The 18,858-nt window shown below is 40.6% G+C and overlaps 1 protein-coding gene across 2 annotated transcripts in view; it reads right to left on the reverse strand.

Annotated features, from left to right (window-relative positions):
- Positions 1-18,858, reverse strand: part of LMF1 (lipase maturation factor 1) — a 229,513-nt gene that overhangs the window by 194,582 nt on the left and 16,073 nt on the right. For both annotated transcript variants that reach the window (XM_073558439.1, XM_073558440.1), the window contains exon 3: positions 9,132-9,142. In XM_073558439.1, the coding sequence (XP_073414540.1) occupies positions 9,132-9,142 (11 nt within the window). The remainder of the gene's footprint in view (positions 1-9,131; positions 9,143-18,858) is intronic.

Below are 18,858 nucleotides of genomic sequence, written 5' to 3' on the forward strand. Positions count from 1 at the left end.
CCAGTCGCCGTGGCAACCAAACTTCCTCCTTGCAGATGGCTTAAGTCCATACAGGTGCCACGGGGGCCAGGCTGAAAGAAAAATGCCGTGGTAATGGCCTCGCTCAGCCTAATGGAGCAGCAATGAAGAAGAACATGCTTCCCTTCAGCGGAAATTGGGCCTAGCAACACGGGGCCATTTAGTCTTGATATATTCAGAATATTTAGCATATTCTCCGCTTCGGGGCATGGCAAATTAACATTTCTCAGTACTCGGAGTTCCTGCTCTTGAAATGCAGAGCAGCTTTCTGAAGTTAGACGTTAACCTCGAGGTGGACGAGCCATGAAGGCACGGGGCCAGTTTCACACTATGGATCTTGACGATCCTGATAGTAACGCTACACGTGCCAAGAGCCGGAGTGGGGGGGGGGCACATATTTATAGAAAAGACTATTTTTTTCCAATTTATTATATACATATTTTAAAAAATATATAATTTATTAATATGTCTTTAGAGCTTGGGTAAAAAACAAATGTGGCCCATCATTTAGGACCCCTCACGTATTACCCACTAATCCTGGAGGACCTAACATGACCATTCGTGACATGGATAGCCTACCGTAGGTCATGGGAAGACCCTATTAAAAAGGTCTCACGTAATAAAGGAAGATCTCACTTTCAGGAACCGTTATCCATTAGCCAAGGCGGCCACAAAAAAATGTTACTCCATCTGGAGGACCCGGCGTGTATTATTCTAATAATGGGGACCCTGTAAGATAATTAAGATCTAATGAAGGTGTGGTCCTTTATTCAGGACCTTCATCTATTAGCTAAATTGCCTACATAAATTGTCACTCCTTCAGAAGAACTTGCCATGTCCTATAAAATGGGGGCCTACATTCAGGACGGCCATCTATTAGCCAAGTTGCCTACAAAGAGTGTCACTCCTTCTGAATGACCTGTCATGTCCTATTCTCAAAAAGCCGGGGTCTACATACAGGACCTTCATCTATTAGCCAATCTGCCTAGCAAGTGTGTCACTTCTTCTGAAGGACCTGTCATGTCCTATTCTCAAAAAGCCGGGGTCTACATACAGGACCTTCATCCATTAGCCAATTTGCCTAGCAAGTGTGTCACTTCTTCTGAAGGACCTATCGCGTCCTATTCTCAAAAAGCCGGGGTCTACATATAGGACCTTCATCCATTAGCCAATCTGCCTAGCAAGTGTGTCACTTCTTCTGAAGGACCTGTCATGTCCTATTCTCAAAAAGCCGGGGTCTACATACAGGACCTTCATCTATTAGCCAATCTGCCTAGCAAGTGTGTCACTTCTTCTGAAGGACCTGTCATGTCCTATTCTCAAAAAGCCGGGGTCTACATACAGGACCTTCATCCATTAGCCAATTTGCCTAGCAAGTGTGTCACTTCTTCTGAAGGACCTATCGCGTCCTATTCTCAAAAAGCCGGGGTCTACATATAGGACCTTCATCCATTAGCCAATCTGCCTAGCAAGTGTGTCACTTCTTCTGAAGGACCTGTCATGTCCTATTCTCAAAAAGCCGGGGTCTACATACAGGACCTTCATCTATTAGCCAATCTGCCTAGCAAGTGTGTCACTTCTTCTGAAGGACCTGTCGCGTCCTATTCTCAAAAAGCCGGGGTCTACATATAGGACCTTCATCTATTAGCCAATCTGCCTAGCAAGTGTGTCACATCTTCTGAAGGACCTGTCATGTCCTATTCTCAAAAAGCTGGGGTCTACATACAGGACCTTCATCTATTAGCCAATCTGCCTAGCAAGTGTGTCACTTCTTCTGAAGGACCTGTCACGTCCTATTCTCATAAAGCAGAGGCCCACATTCAGGACCTTCATCTATTAGCCAGAGCAGCTACAAAGAGTAGCCTTCATTCTGGAGGACCTTGCATGATCATGAATGACATCTACAGCCCTTTGATTTCCATAATAACCATGTAATGCTTCATTTCCCCTGTGGGGGCACTGCAGGGAATCTTAACGCTTGCTCTCTAGATCCCCCCGCAGATTATAATGAATGTTGGGCACAATGAACGGCTGCAGTGATTCACATTGATGCAAATTTGTATTTCTGGGTCTAAAAAAAAGCAGGGTAATTAACCGTACAGGACCCACAATGCTTTCTTTCCTTAAAAATGGATGACATTTTAAGTTCTTATTTAAAGGATTTTTTTATTTTAAGGGAGAACTTTTTTTACAACGTTCTGTCTCCAGAACACGTCTCGTGCCCCCCGCCCCCCATCTTGCTTCTTCCATGCTGTTCATATTAATGTAGACCATGAACAGGGCCGTACGTTCCAGAGCTCTCCCAGTTAGCCCATTTACCATTACATCAGAAACCAGTAATACACCACAATGCGGTTAGATCACCTTATCCCAATCAGTTGGGAGCAGGGGAAATAGCCACAAGCGGGGTCCGACTTGCGGAAATGAGTGGCTTGGTGTTTTCCATGGTCGGATCTGCTTCTCGCTACCCCCCCCCCTAAGGCCTTTAGCCGTGCACATGCCTCTAATCACTGGTTATAAATTACTGCAATCTTATTTTACGTGGAGTCTGACCAGGTCAGCAGACAGGCTAATGAGAGACACATAAATCCGAAATGTAGCAGGAGCGCTGCATCGGGGGGCTCCACTGATCTCCCCCAAAACACTGCTCTGCATCACACAGGGCAGGATTAAGGAACGCCAATCGGTATGGGCCTATTTTACAAATGGGTTTTATTTTGTTGGGGTCTTTTATGATGGACGGGATTAATAAATACAAGTTTCCAGTTTATTTTTTTAACTAAACAGAGCACAAAAAAAAAATATAAAAAAACAAATATAATAAAAAAAATATTAATAGAATAAAAACAAAATATATAAAAATATAATAGCAATATTGTTATATTTTTTTCTTCTATTCTTTTTATTTTTTTTCTTCTATTCTTTATAGTTTGTTATTTTTAGATTTTTTTATTTTCTATTTTTATTTTTTTATGCTATTTTTTATTAATTAATAATAACAAATAGTAATAAAACAGCATAAGAAATAATAGAAAAAAAGAATAAAATATAAAAATAAACTAATCATTTTTATATTTTTTTTCTAATTTTTATTTTCTATTTTTATTTTTTATGATATTTTTATTAATTAATAATAACAAATAGTAAGTAAGAAAACATAGCATAAGAAATAGAAAAAAAATAGAATAAAATATAAAAATAAACTAATCATTTTTATATTTTTTTTCTAATTTTTATTTTCTATTTTTATTTTTTTATGATATTTTTATTAATTAATAATAACAAATAGTAAGTAATAAAACATAGCATAAGAAATAGAAAAAAAAATAGAATAAAATATAAAAATAAACTAATCATTTTTATAATTTTTCTAATTTTTATTTTCTTTTATGCTATTTTATTACTTATTTTTAATTTTTATTATTAGTAATAAGAAATAGCACTAAAAATAGAAAATAAAATAATAAAATGTACTAAAAATAATAGAATAAAATAATAATAATAATAATAATAATAATAATAATAATAATAATAATAATAATAATAATAATAATAATAAAAACGAAAAAGAGAAAAAAAAAAAATCAAAATAAAAGGGATTGACTGGACCTGGAGTTGGGAGTCCATTAATGATAGGGTCAATTTCAGTTAATCTACTCCACAAAGTTAGTTGCTTGCTGAATAGTTGCCAAAACTATTTAACCCCTTTTTCATCCCCTTGGTTGGTAATTTTCTGGGATCCGCCATGGTCACCCCCACATTCGAGTCTCCTTTTTCTAGTAGAAATCCGCAACTCTAGACAATGATGTCCATCTATTCCACTAAGGGACTTCATCTAGTTACTGAACACCAGATTTTGCCATGTTACTCTCCAAATTAGGCTGAATTATCACCTTCCACCCCCAGGACCATACAGTCCATGAAGACGACATGACCTTGTGTCGTAGTCACACATCTCAACCGCAGTTTTATAATAAGACTTTATAATAAGAGATCTCTATCCACCGGTATGTCTGAGAAATCCCCCCCCACAAAACAAGACCTAAAAAAAATAAAAGATCCAGAAGTCAAAGAAAAACTATAAATGTGCCCAAAGTAACCAGAAAAATGTAAAAGGGTTGTACAAGATAACAAAAACATGGCCACTTTCTTCCAAAAACAACACCCCCTTCTGCCCACAAATTGTCGGTGGTAATTCAGCCCCTTCTTTCTTGAAGCCAATGGTGTGGAAATGCAATACCAAACATGACCAGTATTTACGTGTGGCGCTCTTTTTGGAAGCTATCTAAAAAAAAGAATGGACCTCGAGTCAAAAAATTGTAAAAGTGTTCATAAATCTGCGTTGGAAACAATAAGACAATCCGTTCTGGTCTTCTCCTCAACCGTAAAAATATAAGACCTTAGTGTTAAATTTCCAAAAGTCCAAGCGCCTGCCGCCGTCTATTTATGCGACCTAAAGGGCATTTGGTAAAACGGGCGCGCTGGCAAATTTTACATTCGTGTCTATTTAACACGACACAACGTGCTAAACGTGAAAACTCGGCGTACAGACGGTTTATATTGTAGGAAGCACGGAGAACCTCCATCCACATGGCGCTGCCAGGACCTGGTTGTTGAGTTGGTCTGGAATAGTTTAAGGGGAACATGGGGAGGGAGGGGGGGGGGATGTTTCTGCTACAACTAGGGAAATCTCCAACCTCACTTACTTTTCGCTAATTGCTTCCTTCAGGCGGACTGCTTCAGTGCACTAATGGGTTTTAATAAAAACATCCAATTGGACCAGTAAACCCCTCATTAAGCTGTTCTGAGAGCATGAATTTAAGAGAAGGGAGGGCACGAGGTCACCGGGAATATGTAAGTCACCCATTCTGGTGAGTGGTAAAGAACTGATTGAAAACACTGGGAAGCAAGTGTCTATGTTCAGGATATTTAGCAATTAAAGCTGGCCGTAGTCATTAGACTGCCGAAAGCCATCATCAACTCAGAGACTGGGCTTGGCCAAAAGTGCAAGAGAGATGAGAGCCTTCCAAACAGACAATACCACTTTTTTCGTGAAAATATTAGAAGTCCTAAAAAATCCAATGAAACCCATCCTTGTTCTCGTTAGATTGTGAAGGACCATCATGAACCTCCCTTGGTGGGACAATGGGAGACATTCTCCATAGAAAACCAAAAAAGAACCTTCTATATGATGAGCCATTTGTAAAAACAAATGATAAAACCTAAAAACGACCCTTGGAGGTGAAACCACCGCTTTCGATCAGTTTCCATTAGTTGACCTACGATGCTTGATATAGTCAATCATGTCTGAAAAGTGAACTGCCGTGGTAGCTGAAGGGAAAGCGGTTAAGTCTGCCTTCAGAAATAATCATCCATCTTAAAGCCTTCAAGCCGAAGATCAGGTCACAGATGAAAAAAAAACACAAATCATTGCCTGAATGTAGAAATATCCTTTAAAACAGGGTTCCAACTCCAGTCCTCAAGGCCCACCAACAGGTCATGTTTTCAGGATTTCCCTTGTATTGTACAGGTGATGCAATTATCACCTGGGCAATACTAAGGAAATAATGAAAACATGACCTGTTGGTGGGCCTTGAGGACTGGGGTTGGGGAACCATGATTTAAAAGATTCTATGGAGAGCCACAGTGTTGAGTTATGGTTAGCTGGAAGGTTCAAGTAGAAGATCATCTTATTTTCACGTGCAGGGTCAAAGTAAAACAGTCGTTATAAAGGTCACATCACTAGCAGACCATTCTTCTCTATCTTTTTTTGATCATGGAGACCTGTTTTTTGACTGCTGGTCTACAAACATCAACGATTAACACAAAGTCACAGATGTAAAATGAAAAAATAAATCCAACTCAAGTATACTATTTATTTAGATGTAAAGAAAATTGAAGATAAAGGAGAATCCACCACTTATCAAAAAGTTGACATATCCGAGAGCAAAAAGATAGTCAATGGTTCCCTTTATGAAGAAGTCTGCATAGGAAGAACTTGAAAAAGAACTGTTAACACAAAGTAGACATCTGTCATCTACGATTGACCTCCAAGTCCACATATAAGCCTATGGTCACAGATGGAAAAAAATACGTAAATCCAACCTTATTTAACAACTGACCTACATGCAAGTGATGAGAGAAAATTAGGCAACACAACTAGATCAACTGACATCTCTACAGACAAAAATTGGTCAATGGTTCCCTATACAACCAACTCTGCTTATAAAGTAAAGTAGACAAGCCCGCTTTCACAAACGATCATCCACCATCAGCCTTTAAAGTCAAGAACAGGTTTATTGCTACAACCAAAAAGACAATATGTTACCTAGATTTAACTGATGATCGAGGAGAATCCAACACCTGTCAATGGATTAACATTCCCAAGAATGAAATGTTGGACAATTGTTCCCTCAGCAAACAAGTTTGTCTACAAAATGAACGGTCCCAACAACGTAAACATCCCTCTTTTTACAAATGATCATCCATCATTGGTCTACCAGTCCAGAAACAAGTCAATGTTCACAGAAGAAAATAAAAAAAAACATAAATCTCAATAAAATCAGGTTGAGTTAAAGTGATGTAAGAAAATCCAAAACCTGTATATTAGTTGACATCTCCAAGAACACAAAGTTGGCCAATGGTTCCATCAACAATAAGTTTGTCTAGAACATGAATGATTACCAAAATGTATACATGTCCCCTTTCAGAAATAATCATCCACCTTCAAGTCCAAAATCAGTTCTATTGTCATAGATGGAAAAAAAAAAAAGAATATGTAAATCAATATTTAAGGAAGAAGTGATGAAATAGGAGAATCCAAAGTTTTGATGACCAATGAACACTTCCAAGAACAATATCAGTTTATCAAATCGGGAACAAGTCTATTGTCGTAGATGAAAAAAAGTCACAAATTCCACCAGACTTTATCAAGATTTAAAAGATGAGAGAGTAGAAGTTAACGCCTGTCGACTAGTTGACATCTTCAAAGACCACAGTTGGGGAATGCTTCAATAAACAAACAAGTTAGTCTAGAAGGTGAACCACGAAGTAGACATATCAGTCTTCACAAATAATCTTTGGCCTTCAAGCCAAAGATCAGGTCCATGGTCACAGATGAAAAAAAAAGCAAAAACACAGTTCCAAATTCACTCATCATTCTATTTAGATTTAAGAGATGGTATAGGAGAAACCAACGTCTGTTGATCAGCTGAATTTTCCAAAGACAAAGTTGAACAACGTTTCTCTATAAAAACAATACTGCCATGAAAATGAAGCGCTATCAAAAAGTAGGCATAAAAAATGACTGTCCATCCATCCAACTGCCTAAGAACAGGCCAATGATCATAGATGAAAAGGCTGTTAATGTGGAGATACCATATAAAATGATCATGATACCAAGTAAAGGACCAGTCATCTTCTTATCAGTAGGGTTCGACTAAAACAAGAACCTACATCTATGAGTCTTTACAAATATACAAGGTCACAATACTGATGAGGACCTTTCTTCTCCATCTTTTTTGATGATGGAGACTTTTTTGGCTCATGGTGTATACAGGAAAAACTGATATTCAAATTGGGTTAAGAAAAGAAAGAAATAAGATTTCAAAAGCCCGTCTTCCCGCGGAGAACAGGAAGGGACATGGCTTACAAAGCTAGGTCTTAGAATTTCTTTTTTCAAAGCATTGTTCTTTGAAGTCTTCATCAACCATTTCTCAAACCTCAGAAAGACAGAAGGAATCCTTCCCCGAGATAAAGCCGATCGCATCATGAGAAGACTTGTTGTTCCAAGTAAATCATAACGCAAATAATATTGTGGTTTTCCTGTGTTTTGCCCAAGCCAAGACGGATTTACATCTTATTCATCTCGATCTTGAGGAACATCTTAGCCAAGGACAAGAAAAACAGGGGTCCCACTGGTTATAAAGAGTGTGGGGAGATGAAGGAAATGGGTGTCCGTGTATACTCCGGGGTGACAAAACACTATGTATTGTTTAGGAACAGGAAATGGAAAGCAGGTGAAGGGGAACGCGGATCAGAAGGCAAGAAGTGTTTGGCCAAGAAAGGGGAAAAATTTGCTGAAGAGTTCACATCGCGTGTCCAGAGAAGAATCGTCGAAAAGATAAATTATCGGGAGACTATTCATAAAAATACTGTAGCTTAAAGCAAACCAGTTCTATTTGTTGGGACTGAGCTTCGGACGAAAAAGCTGGCAAACAATAATGGGAACATGGTGCTCAGTGGCAGGATTACCCAACCTATACCTCTGATGGACCAACGCTCAGGAACGTTGAGGAACCCTGCTCTACGAACAGTAGAGGAACGGTGGTCCTCCATAGGAATGTCTATGGAACGACTGATAACTTGGAGATATTCTGGCAGGTAGAATCAAAGGATGGGCCCCCCTTATTTCAGCCATTAAATGCCCGAGGAACCCTTTTATACCAGCCATACTTTAAAATTGGCCATTGATGTCACCCAGATTTCTCGGCAGACAGAACAATGAAATAGCTGATTTCTAGTGTTCACAAAGGACAATATGCGGCAAAGTAAATTTGAGGAGGTCCCCCGGTCACTTCCACATCCAGCAAACGCCCAATCCTTGGCGCTGAGGAAACAACAGTTCCACATTTCAACGTCTGATTATAACTTTACGAGGAGCCTTGAAAACTTCTGCTTCTTCTTTATAGATTTACTGAAAGACGGCAAGTTTTGGGATGAGAGAAAAAGCACCTATGTGTCGCAAGAGCCTGAATATCTTGTTGTTTCAAATCTGCTTACTGCAAAAGAAAAGAAAAAAGCGATCACGCAATTCGATAGGAAAGAAACAAAAGGAGTTTCAGCCAAGTCTGACCCAAATGAGGACAATGAACATGTGTCCCGGATTCAGGTCCAGGGTCCACAGCTGAAGGTTCAGATATCAGTTCTTACATTCAGTTTCCTACTTACATCGTTGTAGAGAGCCCCTTTAACCTTTTACATACTTGCTCGTCATGGTCATAGATGGTCATGGCCCCATTGCAGTGGAGAAGTCACCAGTCCCATAAATCATCTTTCCCAGTATACAATGATAGTAAAAACCAATGGCTGAGTTCCTCAGGGGTTTCACTTACCAAAAGAGTACCTGAAAAAGAAGGAAGCAGGACTTTAGAAGAGCAACACATTAAACAATTATAGAGCTTATATAAGGGGTGAACGTTTAATACATTAAGGCAGACTGGTACGGACAGTGGTTATGTCTGCAAAGAAAAACTAGAGCCCCGCCCATGAGCAATGAGGAGGAAGTCTAAACTCAGACCCACCCATGAGGGGCTGTGCTACATACAACACTATAAATTCCTGCATCAATTCTCAAAACAATGAATACAATTTGAGACAATTTATTTATCTGGTTGCCCAAATGAGGGCGGAAAAACATGATTTACTATCAATGTTGGATTTTTTTCCGCCTCATGAAGCTGTCAGTGCTTACAATTGGCTGAAAAAAAAAATCCAACATCCTCAATTGGCGTTTTGGATTATAATAATCGTTGCACTGAAACATCCAACGATCGTTCCATATGGTCCATTTCAGACAGCTGTTATCTTTCATGTATGGGGGCCTCTATCTGATACAAGCCTAATAATCTCATACCCCAGTTAGGAACTTAATCCTAGAACATTATACAATCCTACTAATAAAAACTCCGTAATCCCATAAAAACCCTTTAGTCCTTCACGATCCCTCAATTTCTTACAACTTTTAATGTTATACCCTCAATTTCATAAGACCCCCATACCCATGTAGATCTGTAGGCCTCCCAATTCTTTCTCCTATCCATCATACTGGGGGAGAGAAGGATCCGGCACTTCCAAAAGCTTATTAATGTGTATGGTGGGCTTCAATTTCTCACAATCTCCTCAATCAGGACAACTAATCAAATATTTTTTTTTTTACCCGGGGTAAATGCCGCTGTTCTTCTGAATCCGGCATTGTTTTTCTTTTCTTTCTGCGCCTCTCCATTCCTGAGATATGTCTCCATCTTTCCTGTACATAAATCTGTTTTTTTTTTTAGCCAAATGGGCCTGGCTGCTATGAATACACACAAACGAAGTTATGGACCACACCCACTTGGCTAAAAAGAGCAGATTTATATATTTCCATATCTCCGGAATGGAGAGGTGCACAAAGAAAAGAAAAACATCGCCGGATTCAGGAGATCAGCGGCTTTTAAACCGGGTAAAAAAAAATAGTAATACGTTATGGCTTGTAATAGGTCCCCTTTAATTTCAAACAACCCCCATAAACTCATACAACTTCCTTTTTGAAATTCCATGCCGATATGTCACTGATGATTGAAGAAAAATGAGACACATGTCAGCATTTAAGGGAGGGGGGTGCTATTAATTAGTGAGTGCACCCTGGAAGGTCCCACTTCAGAGGACAGTCCGTGAACCATATCTCTCCGTCCTTAAGAAACTGCAATTCAGCTTTCCAAGACAGACTTATTAGAGGAAGCCCCGGAGACGGGGGAGCCGGCATTAGCAGTGGGCACAGGATGCTGCAGGGATGCTCTGGCTGTTTATAATGAAATGAATCTTTGAAATCCAATCCCCTCCCCCGAGTGCAAGAACTCAAACCGATCCAGACAGCGCCCGACGCACAATGATTGTTTAGGTCTGCTCTTTAAATAAGCAAAAGACAAAAAAAAAAATAAAAAAAAAAGAAAGTTTTTCTTTTTCACGAGGACACTTTCTGTGCAGTCATGTGCTGCTTTTCCGTACATCATAAGCAGCGCAAAATTAAACGAGAAATTAATTTTGACAGGATCAATAATGACACGTAAAGAACAAATGTAAAAGTTTCACCTCAGAAGAAACTATTATAGAAAGAACAATCCCGCCATAATGGGAAGTCCTGACACTGTCACCCATACAATGTGCAACCAAGTCATATCTAACACACCATATCTAATCTCTCACATCTGTCTACCTATCCATCATCTCACATCTGTCTACCTATCCATCATCTCACATCTGTCTACCTATCCATCATCTCACATCTGTCTACCTATCCATCCAACATCTGTCTACCTATCCATCATCTCACATGAGTCTACCTATTCATCCCACATCTGTCTATCAATCCATCTCACACCTGTCTACCTATCCATCCATCTCACAAATGTCTACCTATCTATCCATCCACCATCTCACATCTGTCTACCTATCCATCATCTCACGTCTGTCTACCTATCCATCATCTCACATCTGTCTACCTATCCATCAACTCACATATGCCTACCTATCCATCCAACATCTGTCTACCTATCCATCATCTCACATGAGTCTACCTATTCATCCCACATCTGTCTATCCATCCATCTCACAAATGTCTACCTATCTATCCATCCACCATCTCACATCTGTCTACCTATCATCATCTCACATCTTGTCTACCTATCCATCTCACATCTGTTTACCTATCCATCCATCTCACAAATGTCTACCTATCCATCCACCATCTCACATCTGTCTACCTATCCATCATCTCACATCTTGTCTACTATCCATCCATCTCACATCTGTTTACCTATCCATCCCACATCTGTCTATCCATCCATCTCAAAAATGTCTACCTATCCATCCACCATCTCACATCTTGTCTACCTATCCATCATGTCACATCTGTCTACCTATCCATCATCTCACGTCTACCTATCCATCATCTCACATGAGTCTACCTATTCATCCCACATCTGTCTATCAATCCATCTCACACCTGTCTACCTATCCATCCATCTCACAAATGTCTACCTATCTATCCATCCACCATCTCACATCTGTCTACCTATCATCATCTCACATCTTGTCTACCTATCCATCCATCTCACAAATGTCTACCTATCCATCCTCTCACATCTGTCTACCTATCCATCATCTCACATCTTGTCTACCTATCCATCCTCTCACATCAGTCTGCCTATCCATCACCTCACATCAGTCTGCCTATCCATCATCTCACATCAGTCTGCCTATCCATCATCTCACATCAGTCTGCCTATCCATCATCTCACATCAGTCTGCCTATCCATCATCTCACATCAGTCTGCCTATCCATCATCTCACATCAGTCTGCCTATCCATCATCTCACATCAGTCTGCCTATCCATCATCTCACATCAGTCTGCCTATCCATCATCTCACATCAGTCTGCCTATCCATCATCTCACATCAGTCTGCCTATCCATCATCTCACATCAGTCTGCCTATCCATCATCTCACATCAGTCTGCCTATCCATCATCTCACATCAGTCTGCCTATCCATCCACTCACATCAGTCTGCCTATCCATCATCTCACATCAGTCTGCCTATCCATCATCTCACATCAGTCTGCCTATCCATCATCTCACATCAGTCTGCCTATCCATCATCTCACATCAGTCTGCCTATCCATCCTCTCACATCAGTCTGCCTATCCATCCTCTCACATCTGTCTACCTATCCATCCTCTCACATCTGTCTACCTATCCATCCTCTCACATCTGTCTACCTATCCATCATCTCACATCTGTTTACCTATCCATCCTCTCACATCTGTTTACCTATCCATCCATCTCACATGTCTACCTATCCATCCATCATCTGTCTGCCATCCATCTCACACCTGTCTACCTATCCATCATCTCACATCAATCTATCCATCCTCTCACATCTGTCTACCTATCCATCCTCTCACATCTACCTATCCATCATCTCACATCTGTCTACCTATCCATCATCTCACATCTGTCTATCCATCCATCTCACAAATGTCTACCTACCTATCCATCCACCATCTCACATCTTGTCTATCTATCCATCATCTCACATCTTGTCTACCTATCCATCATGTCATATCTATCTACCTATCCATCATCTCATCTGTCTACCTATCCATCATCTCACATCTGTCTACCTATCCATCATCTCACATCTGTCTACCTATCCATCATCTCACATCTGTCTACCTATCCATCATCTCACATCTGTCTACCTATCCATCATCTCACATCTGTCTACCTATCCATCATCTCACATCTGTCTACCTATCCATCATCTCACATCTGTCTACCTATCCATCATCTCACATCTGTCTACCTATCCATCATCTCACATCTGTCTACCTATCCATCATCTCACATCTGTCTACCTATCCATCCAACTCACATCTGTCTACCTATCCATCCAACTCACATCTGTCTACCTATCCATCCAACTCACATCTGTCAACCTATCCATCATCTCACATCTGTCTACCTATTCATCCAACTCACATCTACCTATCCATCATCTCACATCTGTCTACCTATTCATCCAACTCACATCTGTCTACCTATTCATCCATCTCACATCTGTCTACCTATCCATCCATCTCACATCTGTCTACCTATCCATCCATCTCACATCTGTCTACCTATCCATCCATCTCACATCTGTCTACCTATCCATCATCTCACATCTGTCTACCTATCCATCCAACTCACATCTGTCTACCTACCCATCCAACTCACATCTGTCTACCTATCCATCCAACTCACATCTGTCTACCTATCCATCCAACTCACATCTGTCTACCTATCCATCCAACTCACATCTGTCTACCTATCCATCCAACTCACATCTGTCTACCTATCCATCTCACATCTGTCTACCTATTCATCCAACTCACATCTACCTATCCATCATCTCACATCTGTCTACCTATCCATCATCTCACATCTGTCTACCTATTCATCCAACTCACATCTGTCTACCTATTCATCCAACTCACATCTGTCTACCTATTCATCCATCTCACATCTGTCTACCTATCCATCCATCTCACATCTGTCTACCTATCCATCCATCTCACATCTGTCTACCTATCCATCATCTCACATCTGTCTACCTATCCATCATCTCACATTTGTCTACCTATCCATCATCTCACATCTGTCTACCTATCCATCATCTCACATCTGTCTACCTATCCATCATCTCACATCTGTCTACCTATCCATCATCTCACATCTGTCTACCTATTCATCATCTCACATCTGTCTACCTATTCATCCATCTCACATCTGTCTACCTATTCATCCATCTCACATCTGTCTACCTATCCATCCATCTCACATCTGTCTACCTATCCATCATCTCACATCTGTCAACCTATCCATCATCTCACATCTGTCTACCTATTCATCCAACTCACATCTGTCTACCTATCCATCATCTCACATCTGTCTACCTATCCATCATCTCACATCTGTCTACCTATCCATCATCTCACATCTGTCAACCTATCCATCATCTCACATCTGTCTACCTATCCATCATCTCACATCTATCTACCCATCCATCCTCTCACATCTATCTACCCATCCATCATCTCACATCTGTCTACCTATCCATCTCACATCTGTCTACCTATTCATCCAACTCACATCTATCTACCTATCCATCATCTCACATCTGTCTACCTATCCATCATCTCACATCTGTCTACCTATCCATCATCTCACATCTGTCTACCTATCCATCATCTCACATCTGTCAACCTATCCATCATCTCACATCTGTCAACCTATCCATCATCTCACATCTGTCTACCTATTCATCCAACTCACATCTATCTACCTATCCATCATCTCACATCTGTCTACCTATCCATCATCTCACATCTGTCTACCTATCCATCATCTCACATCTGTCTACCTATCCATCATCTCACATCTATCTACCTATCCATCCTCTCACATCTGTCTACCCATCCATCATCTCACATCTGTCTACCTATCCATCTCACATCTGTCTACCTATCCATCATCTCACATCTGTCTACCTATCCATCATCTCACATCTGTCTACCTATCCATCATCTCACATCTGTCTACCTATCCATCATCTCACATCTGTCTACCTATCCATCCCACATCTGTCTATCCATCTATCTCACATCTACCTATCAATCCAACTCACATGTCTACTTATCCATCCCACATCTGTCTATTCATCCATCTCACACCTGTCTACCTATCCATCATCTCACATCTATCCATCCTCTCACATCTGTCTACCTATCCATCATCTCACATCTGTCTACCTATCCATCCTCTCACATCTGTCTACCTATCCATCCTCTCACATCAATCCATCATCTCACATCTGTCTACCTATCCATCCTCTCACATCTGTCTACCTATCCATCATCTCACAATCTATCCATCATCTCACATCTGTCTACCTATCCATCATCTCACATCTGTCTACCTATCCATCATCTCACATCAGTCTGCATATCCATCCATCTCACATCTGTCTACCTATCCATCCAACTCACATCTGTCTACCTATCCATCATCTCACATCTGTCTACCTATCCATCATCTCACATCTGTCTACCTATCCATCATCTCACATCAGTCTGCATATCCATCCATCTCACATCTGACTACCTATCCATCCATCTCACATCTGTCTACCTATCCATCCAACTCACATCTGTCTACCTATCCGTTTACCTATCTCTATCTATGTGATGCCAACCTTCTAAGACTAAATCAGGTCTACTTATGTCATAATCCATCCTTCTATCTCATATCTTTCTATCCATCTCTCTCTTATGTAGCATGTAATATCTATTTATCTCACTCTGATAGCTAATAATAATAATAATAATCTTTATTTATATAGCGCCAACATATTCCGCAGCGCTTTACAGTTGATAGCTAATACTCATCTACCTTTCTATGTAACATCCATCTCTCTATCCCTCCGCTGCTCCTGGATGACTTGTGAACACTTCTAGCAGGACGCGATTTCCTGCACTTAGAGGTTTATAGCTGAAATGTTTCATTAATTGCAGGGAACGTTCTTTATATCTATATTACGTGACCCGTACACTTTTATTTTTCCAGTAATCATCCCGGGGCAGTATACCGTAAAGTCCGCCGCTCAGACAAATCACAGGGTCTGCGCGTTTATAGGACGATCTGCTCTATGACTTCCCGCTAATCACTGTTACCACCCAAATCACTCCGACACATTACAGTGTCTGCGAAAGTCAGCGCTAAACGGGCAGTGACCGGGGCGCGGGGCTAATTATGGTGCAAGGGGGCTCGGCGTCTGATGGAGGAAAGCGGATAAGGGACTTGTAAAGCTAAATTCCAATAGTCTGGCACAAAACGTAGAAATACACTCTATAAAAGGTGTTTCCGTGACCCTAACAGACGAGTGCGAGCTTTATCGCCTCAGCCTGGCATTGTGCACACAAAGCTCCGGATCAACAGTTCTCGTAACCTTGTGCGATGGGCGGCCTCGATTTCTCATACCAGTCACATGTCAGGTCTGGGGGTTTTCTTTTGCTATTTATTTTAAAGAATAAAGAAAAATCCCACAAAAAATAATTCCTTAATACGAAATCTGGATCCCGGTGGGCGACTGAGGGTCTCCTGGCACTGGAGGTCGACCGTGGAGATCCGACCATACTGTGTACGGTACTTATAGGATAATGCTGCCTTACAGCAAATGCTCAATACCAGGAAAAAAAAAAGGTCCTAAATTACGGAGAGCGCCCCAGACTCGTCTGCGAACTCTGCACCTAATGTCCGTAACAGACGGCGCTCTTGGTTCCAGGACTGGATGGTGGGGTCTCGCCCGGGCCGTAATGCGTGTGGTGCGAGCAGCGGCAATCTCAGACAGCTGTTTCCCGTTGCTGCCAAGGCCCGGGCAGACTCAACGTGGTTTTAAGAAGGGGGAAGGAAGCGAACACAGAATGGTAGTAAATGAAACTTGTCTGGTTTCTGGATTCACTTTATTGTGGGTTGTGGAATTCGGAGATCTGGGACGCTCCTTTCTGCAATTACAAGAGTCGGAATTAACCCCTCACTTGCCCAAGATGGAGAGCAGTCAGCAAGAGCGTCTCCTTTTCCTTGGAGGACCTGACCTGCATTAAGCCCACAATGCATTGATATTGATTTGATTGTACGCTGTGCAATACCGCATTTCACCAGTGGTAGTGCTGCAGCAAAACTGAACACTTACTATCAGGTCTCCAAACCGATCACAACTGATCACTGGGGGTCCAGCATTGCGTAAAGGACCTTAAATGACTCTACACATGATTAGCCTTTTAATGACGCAGCCAATTTTTTTTTTTTCCTCCCCTTCTTCCAAGAGTCATAACTTTATTTTTCCATCTCCGCAGCCTTATGAAAACTTTTTATTTTCTTGGGGGGGGGGGGGGTTTAGAGGGAACTACTAATAGTTTTCAATAACATCATTCATGCTACTATATAATGTGCTAAAATATATATAGGACCAATGATAGAAAAAAAACATTACTTTCTTTATTGGCTGAAAATACAATTCTGAACTTTGATTTTTTAAAAATTGGTTTGAGCCGCCATTTTCCAAAACACGCAACTTTATTTTTATTTTATTTTAGAGCTGTGCGAAGGCTTGTTTTGTTTTTTTTCCTCTGTAGTTTTAAATGTTTCTTTATGACTTTACTATAAGTCACACCACTAGAGTGGGATCTTTCAATTCACGGTCAAAGTCTGTAAATTTTACATTGAGAAGAGACTTTTTTTTTCCTGTTACTAAGATAGATGACAACTGGTGCTCATAAAGTTTTATGGAGGATGTAGAGGCAGAGACAGACATTCTACTGCAAGTTCTCCTGAAATGACAGTTACAGAGGGAGGAGCTAGAGGCAGACACAGACATTCTACTGCAAGTTGTCCTGAAATGACAGTTACAGAGGGAGGAGCTAGAGGCAGACAGACATTCTACTGCAAGTTCTCCTGAAATGACAGTTACAGAGGGAGGAGCTAGAGACAAACACAGACATTCTACTGCAACATCTCCTGAAATGACAGTGAAAGAGGCAGACAGACATTCTACTGCAAGTTATCCTGAAATGACAGTTACAGAGGGAGGAGCTAGGGGCAGAGACAGACATTCTACTGCAAGTTCTCCTGAAATGAGTTACAGAGGGAGGAGCTAGAGGCAGACAGACATTCTACTGCAAGTTCTCCTGAAATGACAGTTACAATACAATTATGAAAAAAAACGATAATTATTAGTTAAGTAAACTAATACAAACGGGCTGCTATGTAAGAGCTGCCCGACAGCCCCATAGATTAGACTCTGGTTGTTAGGCTGCTCATTCCTTAGAAACCAAACTGTCACATGTGACTTTAAAAGCAGCTTAACTTTAGTAGTCCTGCCATGCTATCCCCATCTCCCAATTGCTTTATCACCCAGATTCTTGTAAATGCAAATGATCCTTATACAACTTAAAAGGGATTGTCTGGCTTTGCAGATTTTTTTTTCTTTAATAAATGTATGTATTTTGCGCCAAACATAATTTTGCAAATGGGTTTCTTTAAAAAACAAGAATGTTGTATTGTTTATGTCCTATAGCCTATGTATTGTCTTCTGCTGGCTGCAGAATGAGTTAACTGTCAATCGGTCAGTGAGCACGTTCTGACCAGAAAGGTTTTTCTGAGCTCCTCTTAGCTGATTTATGACCACAGAACACAAAGTATAATGTGCAGGGAAACAAATACCCTGTAAAAGCTTTTACAATTTACTGCTTATTAAAATTTGCAACCATTCTTAAAATTACGGTAACACTTTTTTTTTTTTTTTAGTTGCCAGCTCGTTGCCTAGGAGACCGACCACCGCTGTGGTCTTCTGGGTAAGCACTACACCTAAGCTGGCTGGGATTAGGAGGAAACCACGGTTTCCAGCTTCAAAAGAGCGCTTACAAAGTGAACAGAAAAGAGCAGCGGTGGTCAGTCTCCAATGCAACAGGCTGTAAACAAAAGTG

The sequence above is a fragment of the Dendrobates tinctorius genome, unplaced genomic scaffold, assembly GCF_039654945.1.
Source record: "Dendrobates tinctorius isolate UK_male_01 unplaced genomic scaffold, ASM3965494v1 ptg000257l, whole genome shotgun sequence".
In the NCBI taxonomy this organism is placed as follows: domain Eukaryota; kingdom Metazoa; phylum Chordata; class Amphibia; order Anura; family Dendrobatidae; genus Dendrobates; species Dendrobates tinctorius.